General features: G+C 38.8%; 1 protein-coding gene across 3 annotated transcripts in view; it reads right to left on the bottom strand.

Moving 5' to 3' along the window:
- Window positions 1-13,677, bottom strand: part of SEPHS1 (selenophosphate synthetase 1) — a 39,478-nt gene extending 25,801 nt beyond the window's left edge. Inside the window, exons 1-2 of one of the 3 annotated variants that reach the window (XM_075208660.1) lie at window positions 13,609-13,677; window positions 8,926-9,191 (exon numbers count right to left, since the gene is read on the bottom strand). In XM_075208660.1, coding sequence (XP_075064761.1) covers window positions 8,926-9,118 — 193 coding nt within the window. In that variant the 5' untranslated portion in view covers window positions 9,119-9,191; window positions 13,609-13,677. The other 2 variants (XM_075208658.1, XM_075208659.1) reach the window with 2 other exon arrangements.
- Between the last annotated feature and the right edge of the window lie 850 nt (window positions 13,678-14,527).

Here is a 14,527-nt window from a genome sequence, read left to right on the forward strand (position 1 = left end):
CATTTTTCCCACCTATGTTACAGCTCACACGGATTCATGGATTATGTTTAATGTAAAAGAACCAGCCTTTGATGGCCAATCTGAAACACTTCCAAAGCCAGATGGTGAGGCCATATTACTATCGGAAGGGCCTCACATTACGCTTAATCTTAGTTATAAACAATAAATGTAGTCACAGAAAGATACACACATCTGTAATAACAGATCAGCAGGCATTTTAAACAAGTGTTACAAGCTATAACAAACATCTCACAATAAAGGAAGGAAGGAACTGGGGGTCCCGGGTAAAGGCTCGAAAGGCTGTCACTGATCTACATATTACACCCTCTTTACCTTTTCATTTTACCCATCCCCAAATTCCTAAAACAAAATGCTGAATATTTTCATTCCATAAATCAAGCAATAAATGTTTGAATCTATGACATTTTGATAAACATTTCATCTTGTTTGATTCAGCAACATTAGTCTAAAAATTCTGTTTCAGTATAATGACTAGTTTTTATCCAATCCTCAAATATTTTGTTCTTGGTAGTTGTGACCAACCTGAAACAAACGCACCACTGATTCTATAAAAAGAACTGCATTTTTACACTCTAAGTAAATGTTCAATTGCACAGAAGGTGTACATTTCTACCAACAGTTGAGCATATTACACTATATCATTGCCCTCCATTACAGCAAAATAGACCAGATTACAAGTATAGTGTATGTTCAGTAAAATAGAGTGCCTAAAGTAGTCTGTACTGTAGGATAAGGATATTGTAAGTCATATCTAGGTTCCACAACCATGTAAGACACAAAGCTGCAGTACGTCTATACAGGGCAGGGAATTTTGTAGCAACTTCTAATATCCCTCTAATCCAGACAGTACAGGGCACAGGTAGTATTAAAATTGTGTAAAATACAGGAAAAATAAAACTTCTTTAAACAAAACATGACTGAAAATGTGAGTAAATTGAGGCAAAATGAAGAGGAAAAATTATGGGGTATTTTAGTTTGTGTATTGAATGTTTTCAGTTTTTTTTTTTTATTTAATCAACACTAAGTAGCACCATTTGTACATATCAGATTATACCTGTAGCACAAACCCCATTATTTTAATTGGAGTGTGTGACACTAGCAGGATGAAAGCATATAGCAGTTTTGCTATTTAGTACATAACAGGCCAATTCCCATATTCCATATAAGTACAATTGACCGGAAAGTCAGACCAGTCAGTGAATGTAAAACACACAGATAAGAAGAGCATCTGATCAGCTGTTTGTCTAGAGATTACAAATTATATAAGAGAATAACATGCAAAATAAATGTATAATAGACAGACAAAAGATAATGTCTTACAGCTGCTACACTTCCCAATAACTAACTATGGCCTTATCTTTGTGGAGTCTGTATATTCTCCCCATGTTTGCGTGGGTTTCCTCCCATACTCCAAAAACATACTGCTAGGTTAATTGGCTGCTGACAAAATTAACACTTGTCTGTCTGTGTGTGTATTAGGGAATTTAGACCGTAATCTCCAATGGGACAAGGACTGATGTCAATAACAAATATTCTCTGCACAGCGCTGTGAAATTGGTGGCGCTATTCAAATAGTTGGTGATGTGATCCATTCATTCCATTCTCAGTCTCAACATTTTTAACACTATTCGCCAATCACAGCAGCACAGAATGAGAGTAGACTCAAAAAATAGGAAGAAAGTTATAGATCCTATCCCTGGGCTGCTGTGACCAGCATCAGACAGGCAATCAATGTTAACAGGAGAGGCAAAAGTCAACATAACTTTCACAGACAATAAGCTGCTCAGCAAATAGGAAGACACACAACTCCATGTTATTGAACAGTCTAGCTCAGCGGTTCCCAAAGTGTGCACTGTGGCTCCCTGGGGTGCCACGGAGCTGTCACAGGGGTGCTGGGGCCAGGGATGCTTGTGCATTGGTAAAAGAAGAAGAAGAAAAAAAAAAAAAAAAAAAAACCTTACCCCAATCCAGCGGCGCCAAATCATCATCATCCCTCCTCACTGACTGTCGGGCATGACGGTGTCAGTGAGGAGCAGCAACAGAGAGGAACAACAAGAAACAAGGCAGAAGAAAAAGAGGAAAGAAGGTATATAAAGGAACGGAGAGGAAACACATGGTGACATGGTGAAGGGGAGCAGTGTGACATGGTGAAGGGGCCTAAATACTTCTTATGTTATTTTGAGCTAACTACTTAAAAAATGGGACTAACCAGTAATTATTTTGGCTTAGGGGTGTCTTGGAAAAATTATGGAGACCCTAACAGAGCCTCGAACTGAGAAAGTATGGGACCCACCGGGCTGGCTTCCTGGGCTCCCATGCAGAAATATCAGATCACTAAGGAATGTTAAATTAGGCAGGAGAAATGGATCCTTATATAAGGGCATATGGCACCCTGGAAGTAATCCTTATGTTTCCCATATTCTGCCATTACATTTTACAGATGGACACAGATTCTAGCCATAGGTGTATAGTGCATACATTATCCTGCAGTGACTGTGGCTGCACCCACCTCTCAGTGGGAGCAGCCACTTTTTTTATTGTTTAGTTAGTAAACAAAAAACTGGATTGCAGAGTATCCTTCCAGCTTATAAGTAGAAAAATAATGCCACATAAATACCTATAGCAGAAATGAGTCAACCATGTTTTCCCTTCTGCAAGATGAAACAAATAATTAACTGATTTTGTCTAACCTCATCTTTATGCGAGTGGCCAGCAACAAAAGCAGAATTTTAAAATATCCATTTAATTAACAGGAATAAAAAGGTAATCTGAACACATTTTCTTTGTCTAAAGCAGGGAAAAGAACAGACATTTACATATAGCAACAAACTATGTTTTTCCATATAAACTAATAAACACACCAAGGAGGTCTTAAAATGGCAGCCAAATTAAGGTTCTTTCAGTACACCTTTGTCTCTGGGCAAATGTACATCTTGTATACGGATGAACAGGTTCTGTGATCTGCATCAGACTGCTCTAACCTCTTGGCATGAAGCCACACATATCCTGTTTCTTTGTCAGATTGCTTCTACAGGTAATCTTTACTTTGTTTGCACCACTGTGCAAATACCTCAGAGAAAAGGTCTGACCAGCACAAAGTGCCTGCATAGGCAGATGGCTCATCCATGTGATCGTTGCTGACAAAGCCAAACATGGCAAAACTGAAAGAAACAAAAGGGAAGCCCTCCAACAAAATTAAAAATAAGGAGGATTCCGACAGAACGAAAAATTCTAAAACAAAACATACAAAAAAACCTCTGCAATACTTAGTTTAAACCATCGAACTAGCACGCTCCAAGTTTTCCACATGGAAGGGTGCATATCTGTTATGAATACGTTTACAGACCATATATTAAATATTATATGGAACTAATGACTTTAGCTGATAGGGCTGAAACCATCAAACAGGCTGCCGATGCTACAGCCAAAAGAACAAGCCACTAATCCAGTGGTTCCCAAACTTTTGCAGTTCACGGCACCCTTAGAGTCTCCAAATTTTTTCAAGGCACCCCTCCAAAATAATTACTGAGCAGTCCCTTTTTAGAAGTAGTTGGGTCAAAAAATTGTAATAAGTATTTAGGTCACGACAGAAATACTTATTTTAGTTGTATGCAAAAATGCCCCTCTGCAACCAGGCACACTGCCCCCTCTGCATCCAGGCACACTGCCCTCTGTCACCCTCCTCTGCCCTCCGCCCCCCCTCCTCTGCCCTCCGCCAGGCGCCAGCTATCGAAAAAAGCAAGCAAACAGAAACTTACCAATCCGCGCGGCGCTAGGACCCTGCAGCCTCCTCTCTCGCGCAGCTGTCACTGACGTCGATATTCAGGAGGCTGCAGGGTCCTAGCGCCACACGGATTGGTAAGTTTCTGTTTGCTTTCTTTTTTTCTAGGGCTGGCCCGCGGTACCCCAGTGACAGCGCCGCGGCGCACACTTTGGGAACCACCGCACTAATCCTTAATGAATCATGGGCACAACATCAATTTACAGAACTCTTAAGAGAATAACCATCTTCTATGCTCAAGTTCAATAGCAATAAAAAGCATTAATAACAGGACAGACAACTTCTCAAATGTCTTTTTAATAAAAGATCTGTGAAAGATACTCTGAGGATTATATATCAGAAATTAGCAATTAATGACATTTATATTTTGGCCAAAAACAAACATTACAATTTTTCTTTAAAAACATATTTTACATAAAAATAGAAGGAAAAATTAATTCCTGACTATTATTACTCACATACTAACTTCTGAGTAGCAGACTATAATGAACCTGCTAATGGTCACATGACTTAATGCTTCCTCAACACAAACACTAAACTAGTGACCGCACAACCTGTCGTTTGCGCCCAAAAATGACTTGGACACGCTCTGTTGCATATTGTCCAGGTCTAAGCATGCGCAGAGTGATTTTTGCGAATAATACGCACAAAAGCGGCAGATACGTTCCCCAATGACTCAGGCCCACAATTATTTTTCCAGGGCTGTCTCTTGTTTCACAGTTGATATGATCACAAACCCTAGCAACCACACTAATGTACTTTTTAGATGTGGGGAGAGGGAACTGATGGACATACACACAAGAAATAAAATGAATGAAAAATAGGTACATTCATCTGAGGTAGAGTGATGTTTGGGAATATTTCAAAATATGGAAAGAAAGATTTCAAATAAGTACACTATCAAATTAAAAATGCATACTAATAGGTGGTTTAACGTCCATCTTTGGGACAACGCCAAGACCATGAGTCATTAAAACATTATGATAAAAGAATTTAGAATTTTAAGAAAGCTGAAGGGACACCTCCAAGTTGTATTAATGATCCATCTATTCTTCATAACTTTCAGTAAAAATAATGTTAGATTGCCCATTAAAACATATACAATATATGCTGAATGGACCTGTATACACACATTCCAATCAATGCCCCGTTAACATCCATCTTGACACGAAATGCAGCATGCAGAAGCATTCAATACTCCCTGAAAATATAACATGCTATGGAAATGCTTGTTTGGTGCGCTAGTCAGGACATGTTTCACCAACATCTGATCTCACTGAATGCTGAAGCTCTGAGATGACCTTTATTGCATATACTACTACTGCGCTTTATACGTTATATAAACTTTTCTTTTAATGCGAGCACAAATTGAATGTTTTGTCTGATGCATATGACTACCATACTTTTAAAATGCCCATGGTTACGAGGGCTTATGCTGCCAGATTCAGAATCTTACTAAGTCAGTTGATGAACAATACTCAAGTCATAAAATCAAAAGCTGTATATAGCAATTTTATTACACAAGGAATGTGATACATTAGATGACCCTATTTACTGAATAGCACACTAGGGTCTCAAAGCAACTATAGGATTTTGTCTTCTATAGAACAAAATTATCTGGCCAAATCTTGCCTTAGCCGCTAACAGCCTAGCTTCATCCGAACATAACCCACAATATGCTGAGAGAAGAGCTGCTGTTAAATGCAGCCCTGCAGCATAATTTAACACGCAGCTGCTAGGAGCGGGCAGTCATCGACACCCTGTGCACAAGAACCGTATGGCTATGACTTGGTTCACAAACGGCCAAGCGTTAAAACACTGATCAATAATAATCTCTGTGTTGCACAATGTAGAAGTAAGGCTTTCACTATGGGGAACCACAGAGACATTGCAATGACTTGAGTAGGACAGAAGAGATGTGATCCATACCTCTCTGGCTCCTCAGCATCAATGAACAGTTGCTAGCTACGCATGCCAGCTAGCATTAGGTCACAATAATATGCGATCTATCATTGTTAATGGGTAGGGGAGATACTAATAAAGTCCCTTCTGTACCTCTGTGGGCCCACAAGTAAATGTTTTATAAAATAAACCTGCCACCCACCGAGTTATTTTGTTCTTTAACCACATTACTACATCTTGCCTTGAATAAAATGCACATTACTAAAAACCATCAATGGGAACAATTATGGATACTTGATCACCACCCCCCCCAAATCAGTCTAAAATAAAGCGATTTGTTCCAATTTTCTAGCGTGCACAAAATGAATTAAGCAGTTATAAAACTCTAGACAAAGGACCAAGAACAAAAAATATACAGATATCCGCAATTAAATGGATGCATCACAAAAAGTGAAATTTGGTCTAGTCATTAAAGTCCTACATCAGGGAGTTAAACCAATGTGTTCTATTTCATAAATGCCTACACAAATACATGCCAAAACAGGCCAATATTTAAAAGCCAAATGTCATCAGGTTTGTCAGTCCCAATGCAAATATGCGTTTGTGTTGGAACTCTTAGCGCTCATCGGGGCCGGATTAAGACACTGTAGGCCCCTGGGCTAGGGGTACTGGGAGGCCCCCATTTTTCAAGTGATGTATGCCCAATAAGTTATTACTGGGCCCCCCCCCCCACTCCTTCGATAGTGGCCTTTTTGAAAACTAGTCTTCACTACCTCCAGACACTGTTAGTCTCTTAGTAGAACTTGTCATTCGTTTTCACACACATTAAAAAAACACTAACAAAAAGCCAGTAAGAAACTGGCCTGCCTCTGTGTTTTTATAAAACACAATTTTGATTAAATTAATATTGCATACTAAGGAATATCACTTACTATATTAATGTAATCAAATACAACATTTAGTCTTTATAATATAAACATGATATTGTTAGCACTTATAAAAAAAAGATTAATTTAATAAAAATTGTATTAGAAAACTTAAATTGGTACTTTAAAAAATAAAAACACAATTTTCATTACATTAATTGTATATTAAGGGATTTTGGTCAGGAACAACATATGCATGGCACACACACGACTGTACTTTATGATGTTTTTGCTTTCTTTATCAGTGCTCTGGGACCCTTCTTTGTTCCAATATCATTCTCTTTAACAAATACAACTTACTTTTCAGACATTTCAACAGGAACAGGTCTAGTTACTTCCTGCGTCACATTTTGTCTGCTGTCTGCCTCAAACAGCTGCGCAGGTAGATGCTGTTTCAAGTGGCAGGGGGTGGGAAGTACACACTGTTCCTACCAGGCGGCGGTGATTGGCAGCAGCAGTAATCAATTAGGGAGTTGCACAGTGACTCCCTAATTGGTTGCTTTTCCAGGTACCAGGGAGACAGAGAAAAAAAAAAGTCTCTGCAATAAGTTGTACATCTTCTGGAGTGTCCAAGCACCAACAGAGCTGGTGCCCATGCTGACCCCTACACTCCTCCCAAGAAAAAAAAAAAAAAAGACAGAGGAGCTGCAGCTTCTATATTGATCCAGCCCCGTCTGTAATGTACACACGTACAGTACAACTGGCTGCAGTATGCCAAAGTTTTGGTCCGTGGAGGGGGTGTTTTTAGAGAACTGGAAACTCCCCCCCCCCCCCCCCTAAGTGCGTACCTGCCTTCACTGACAGTGATCGCTGGCAGTATGAAAAAATATATTATATATACACATATATATTTATAACGCTGCCAGCAGATCTTAGGCCCCCCCCAGCTGCCTGAGGCCCCTGGGCTATAGCCTATAAAGCCCTGTGGTTAATCCGGCCCTGGGGCTCATTAACATTGACAATATCCCTGCACCTGTGGTACATTTGGTCTGTACTATGTTCAGATGTAAACAAGTGTGCAAGGGATATAGCTACCCTAGTATATAATTTCCATTTAAAGATATAACAGTATTTCTGCACAACTTAAATAACACTGCAGAATGTTAACAGAAAACTACTCAGTCAAGCCCTGTATTATTTTTTAAATATTCTTAATGGAATTTAACATAATTAAGGCAAAAAAGAGAAAAGCCCATGGTAAATATAGGTACAACCACCACAGTAAGGAAGCAAAATATCAAACAAACACAAACCATGTACGAGTAGAACATGGAACTACAACATGTTATTGGAAATGGTGTGACTCACTAACTTTCCTGACAGGCAAAGCAGACATGCCTGAATCAGAAGCCTACCATATAATACAACCACCAACAGAACACACCATTTCCTTCTAGCTTATCCATTAACCACTGTGTAAATAGGTACTTCTCTCATGCCTCTTAAAGCTTGTCTCAGTCATACCACATGTTGAATTTAAACCAAATAATTAGTTCAACCATTTTGTTGGTGCGATACATATGAACAATAAACAATTTGCCATTACCTGAAATAAAAGACTCAAGGCCCAATTTAGAATTTAAACAAAAATTGCAACGTCTGCTTACATGCAAATAATGGGTCTATACCCTTCCGCATCTTAAAATATGTGCAACTTAAAAATTCTAGCATATAGATTCGTCCAATGCAAAAATTCTGCCATCATCACCACCAACTCGGAAACTTACAACAGACCTATGGGACGCACAATCATATGCCTCCTAAAAGGTGTATCTTCAAGATACTCATAAGTCAAAATTGGACTCTTGGGCTTATGGTTGAATTGAGTCTCAGTGTGTCTACTGAACTTAACTTGCACATGATACCTGCACAAGTATTAGAAATGCTCAGCTCAAAATATGGGTGCAAGCTGCATACATGCATAGTGCAACAAGTTTTTTTACATGAACATCATTACATTTGCGCCATGTAAAAATCGGTCAACTCTAAAGCAGGCTCGTTGTGTGTTTTTCCTTGTATTCCTTCACAGACGTGTTCCCATACAAATCCAGGCAAGGGCTGTGTGCCACTACCTTTCATGACACAGGTACCAAAATTAGACTTTAAGCTTTGTTATAAAAGAAACAGGTGCCTGAAAAATTGTGAATACAGCTCTCTATAAAAATGAGTGCTATAAATAAATTATAGCTACATTTAACAGTATGTGAGAAAAAGGCGGCAATTACCTAAAGTATTTACGTAAATGTTACCAGAACGCTTTATGAAAAATAAGAAACAAGGCACATCAGCACTCACCCAGTCTCGGCATAACCGCCCCCAGAAACTGTTCATCTTCCTGGAAGTGATTCTCCTGCAAGGACTCCAACAGTTTTTGCAAAACATCTTGAGGAACCTTGCAACCGGTGCCTTTGAGCTCTGCAAAACGAGTCAGGCGGAAGCTTTTGTCAAGCTCATAACTCTCTGGATTGAAGGACTCCCGGACAGACATGTTTTGCAGTTAGATTGATTTCCCAGTTTGTGTTGTTAAATAAACAAGTCTATTGGCTCCTTTTTGCATGAACCTAGTCCGTGTAAAGAATAGAGAAAAAAAATGGTTTAAGTACCGATTTCTTTATAAGCTAACAATCCGGATCAATAAGGGGATCTCCACTTTAACCCCCCCCCCCATAATACATACATGTTCTGTGCGTACATTACAAAAAAAAAATAGGTGCTTCTAGTGATATACTTCCCTACTAACACCACACACTGCTCTTTCCACCGATATATTACAACATTGTTTAATATTGCACAAATGTGTGGTGCACACTCATTCCTATACCATGTAATGTGAGCAGTACGTACAGCACCTTTGTGCGAAATAGGACAACATGGTCAAGATGGAAGAGTTCAGTGTTGGTTAGAAAAAGAAAGGTCTCAAATTCGGATCCATAAAAAGCAAATGAGTGTAATCAGAAATATGGAACTCAAGTAAATGAGTAATAAAGTAATGAATACTATTTTGTTTTTTACCAGTTAAAATGTTACTATGAACCAACTAGCTCCTTGCATTTTATCTCAAATTGAATATTGTATTTAGGTTGATGATCATAATTAGCACAAAGGTTTCTAGAGAGAAAATAGTTTTAAAAGAATGAACATTAGTGTATCGGTAAATATTATTTTTTTTAATGCAATTGATTTGTCCAATTCCATTATCTACAGTGCAATCCTGTCTCATGTGTACAGATTGGTGGGGGTGGGCGATAAAGAGAATATTTGGACATCATACCATTGAGTCTGTTAATTTGGGATGACATTATAGGGTGCAGTCAAATGTCCAGCAATCTCCAGTGTCATCTTAAAGAAATCAGGAGTGGTACTCAAGTTATGGGCCCTCTCTCCCTATTAGCTTTCCAATACCTGATAACCCATTGAAATACCCATCTTTTTAATATGCACTGCAGACCATTTTAAGCCATGCTACTTACTGTTCTATTTTTAAACATACATTTTCATTAGAAGGTACAGCAAACCCTCACCTTAAGTACTATCATTTATACTTGAGGTTTAAACCAACTAAACAGCAGGACCATCTCCCAAAGTTCATTGGAATATGTGGCAAGCTCCTCCCTCCCAAAATTACTTTTCCACTTGTCAAAATCATACTTGATCATTGAGATCGAGAAGTTGACCCATCTTACAGCTCTGGGCCCAAAGCAACTGAACTAAAATTCCCCTATTATAATCCGCCTATTTTATTGGTCAATAATCACATAGCCAAATGTAATGGTTGATGGGGCTGTTACGTGAAAGACATTTATTTGGGCCAACCACCGAATGACTGGATCTGGCAACTGCATACGTACTTATGCCAAGTAAAGTCTTCACCCTAGAACCAAATCAAATGACTTCACACCATACATATTGCATTTTAGAGCACTGTAGAATAGACTTTATTGGACAATTGGCAAAGAGATCGCTTTAGTTTGATACTTATAGTACAAAAAAATATTTTATAATTTTTATTTTTTTTTACTATTGATTTATAACAAATATACAAGTTCTAATCAATAAAAGCTGCATTACCTAAGTCGGTGATGAGCAAACCTATGCAATTAGAGGGTCGCATGGTGCAGCCCTCTAAACTTCAAAACGCCCTCACATTACCCTTAAACTCCGTAATAACTTTATACATTAAATCAAAGAAATTGACACTTTTCTGTATTAACATATCAGCAGGCATTTTAATTAAGTGTTACAAGCTAATCTGAAAATAAAGCAGGAAGGAGCCAAGGGCCACAGGTGAAGGGATCTTCAATATTTTATTATTGGACAAGATGTCTAATTTTACACCATATTTATTAAAAAAAAAAAATAACTACTGTAGCATATAGCATACATCACACACCAGACAGGGCAAAGCAAAGTCAAAGAATTAGAATGTGGGGCAGACTCATACAGAGTAATGACAGCATTTATAATAAATTTATATGTAAATTTGTAAAATTGTCACAAGTTCTTATATGTTGCATATTTGTATTTTCACTTTGGTCTTACAATTACCAGCAGTATGGAATTAAAATTTAGTGCAGTATCTAGTAATAAATTGCATCCAAACATTCTGAATATGTCATCTCATGTCAGAAATGCCTCAAATTAGTTTTTGTCAGATTTCTGCTGTAAATCCTTTATGCCGTCTAATTTTCACAATCAATAATACATGCACATTAATATGGGTTGAGGAAACAGCTGCTGCAGTATTGCACTCTATTCAAATCTATCATATGATAGAATGATTTTGATGACATTCTACTGAAATTCAACACAAATGTCACACAAAATATCCAAGCAGGACCCCGTTCTATAAGATGCATAGATACATGACCCTTTGTGCATTAACATGCTGTCCTAAAAATGCACTGCCAAAAATAAAAAAGCACAAACTGTTTGAATAGCAATGCCAGCTAGACCCTCCCAATTTCTCGTACTGTAAGAAACAGATTAAGAGGCAAAAACAGAACAGAAAGAGGAGTATAAAGAATAATTCCATTTCTAAAAAAAGAGAATGGAAAGAATGCAAGATTGTATGTTGTTATGAGAAGAATACTGCTCATATCATGAGGATGAGGGTCTAGAATCAAAAACATTTCAGGCATTGCCATTAATGCAGCAAAACGCAAACAGGCCATTATTGTGCAAAGGCTTGCCTGTGTGGGCACCCGCAACAGCAGTGTTACCTGCAATACTTCTGGAAACTGTGCACACTGCCAGGTCTACTGAATCAAACGCAACTAGTCAATGACAAAGCAGATGCTACAATCCCTTACTAAACTATTTACCATTTTAAAACAGAGACACAGTACCATGCCAATATGAACATTTAGAGAAGAAAGAGTAATGGCAAACAGGCCATTATTGTGCAAAAGCTTGCCTGTGTGGGCACCCGCAACAGCAGTGTTACCTGCAATACTTCTGGAAACTGTGCACACTGCCAGGTCTACTGAATCAAACGCAACTAGTCAATGACAAAGCAGATGCTACAATCCCTTACTAAACTATTTACCATTTTAAAACAGACACAGTACCATGCCAATATGAACATTTAGAGAAGAAAGAGTATCACAGGTTTAGCATTAAGCATAGCAAAGGATACAGTCTTAGATGGCTATCCACATTGCAAAAAGACAGTCAACATGTGGGGGATCTGTAGAATTCACACTATTTTGTTATACCAACTAAATCCACCTATTTCAACTGCTCAATTCTCTGTCGAATTAATCACCCATTTTTCAGCTATAGTTCAATTAATGCTGTAGTAAACTACTCATACAAAAACAAAAAAAAAAAATTAAATATATAAGATTAGCACAGCTAATTCTATAAAATATATGAAATATTTTATTTTACAACATTTCTTGCCCCCAAATTAAACATCAATAGTAGATGTTCATTTCCTCAGTACTTGTGACCTTATGCTAACCCCAAACAAGGTTATCCCAGGTCAGAAGACCCATAAAAATAGACTGTCTATGACAACCACGAGTGATCTACATCCCAGGGCACGTCTATAGAGAAGATATTTAGAAAAGTTACAATAAAAGCACTATTGTAAACGCAACATTTCTTAAGGAATAAATATCAAGTCTAAATCACTTCAAAGCTCATTGGAGCAAGGCAAGGACAAAGGAAATAAAACATCTGGATACATCTACAAAGAAGGAAGCAAACGATTAATTACACTTTAAGGAATATGGCTATTAATCGAGCTGGTTATAGAAAGGGTTAAATGCAGTTAATACATGGAGACCAGACTTATAAGAGTGGTGACATAAAATGCTATTTTGCGGACTTATATGTAAATGATGGCGCTAAAGCTGCAATAGCTACAATATAAGTCTGCAAAATGTGGACTATGAATAAAGGGGATGTCACCCAATGAGCAGAGAACTTGCTGTGTCTGGCAGACACGCTTATAGAGATGCTGAGTGAACGCTGTGTCATGTTAGTAACATATGTGTGTACAAGGTGTGCACTGGCTCCTACAGATGCTGCATGCCGGGAGCCTGCATGCAGTATATACCATACACTTTATGGAGGAAGACAATATAGCGTATGCTCTATTCATTTGTTGTGGCTCTGGGCCCCAGGCCCCGGGCTGCTCCCTCCTCCCAACCCGTCTTAAAGGCGCAGGGAGACACCAGGTCGGCCGGACAGCCATGCCCCGTCTCCCAGGCCTTCGGTGCAGGCAGGCGGGAGAGAAGATGTCGGCAGTTAGCTTACATTAACCCCGCCGCTGCCAGTCCTTACGGCCCTTAAGGCGGCCCGGCCTGCTCCCCACCCTCGGCGGCTCACCAGCCGGACACACGGATCACGAGAGGCGGTGACGCGGCTCTACTCACCGGATCTATATTCTTATTTAACGGTTCCCCTTTAAGCGGCGGTGGCGGGCGCCCTCCCCTGTGATTCCTCCGCTCCTCCTCCCTCCCCCTCACTTACCGGCTCTCCATCCGCCTCCCTCCGCAGGCTCCCGCACACCCACAATGCACCGCGCGGCCTGAGCCCTGCACACAACACGCACACACTCACTTATGCTTTATTATAGCATTCAGCGTATAAAGGAGTGAATATAATGCTCGTAGGCGAAGGTGAATGGTACACGTGTATATATATATATATATATATATATATATATATTGTACACAGCAACCTTCATACATGCTTTACTTACCAGAGATCACCCACCAGCATTTCATACTATACATACGAAGAATCACACAGCTGTTAACAGTTACTACTTTCCAGGCAGATTTATAGATTTACAATTTTGTCCCTGATATACTTATGTCCCTATTTTTTAATACTAGCTAGTTGTATATTACTTGTTCTCATTGCAAATTTGCTATATATATATATATATATATATATATATATATACATACACACACACTGCGTAACATAAGTATTTTAGATACAATAAAATTATTTAACAGCCCCAATGGACAGTCCATATCAGGAAGGCAGTGCCCACAAATGTGTACTTAGAACCTATGTTTTTACAACACAATTACAGGTTTCCACTATCAAAACACCATACAAACATATACAGTTGTACTTATCTTCACTAAAACTGCTCTCTACTATAACTGTCTATGTTCCTTATTTTGTAACACACTCACTTCACATTGCAGCATACCATTGTAAGGCCAGACATCAAGATGCCAGGAATAAGAGCCATAGAACCAACTATTCATGATTTTCACATATATCAGCCCCCTTTCCCATTGAGTGAAAGATGCTTACTGGTACTCAGTTGTCCCCAGGACTTCTCACTTAGTAGAAGAGGCCTTCCATGCTCTGACTCTAGCACAAAAAGTATATTGAATACACCAATTGGCAATAAACAGAGGTACTCCCA

The sequence above is a fragment of the Mixophyes fleayi genome, chromosome 4, assembly GCF_038048845.1.
Source record: "Mixophyes fleayi isolate aMixFle1 chromosome 4, aMixFle1.hap1, whole genome shotgun sequence".
NCBI lineage: Eukaryota > Metazoa > Chordata > Amphibia > Anura > Limnodynastidae > Mixophyes > Mixophyes fleayi.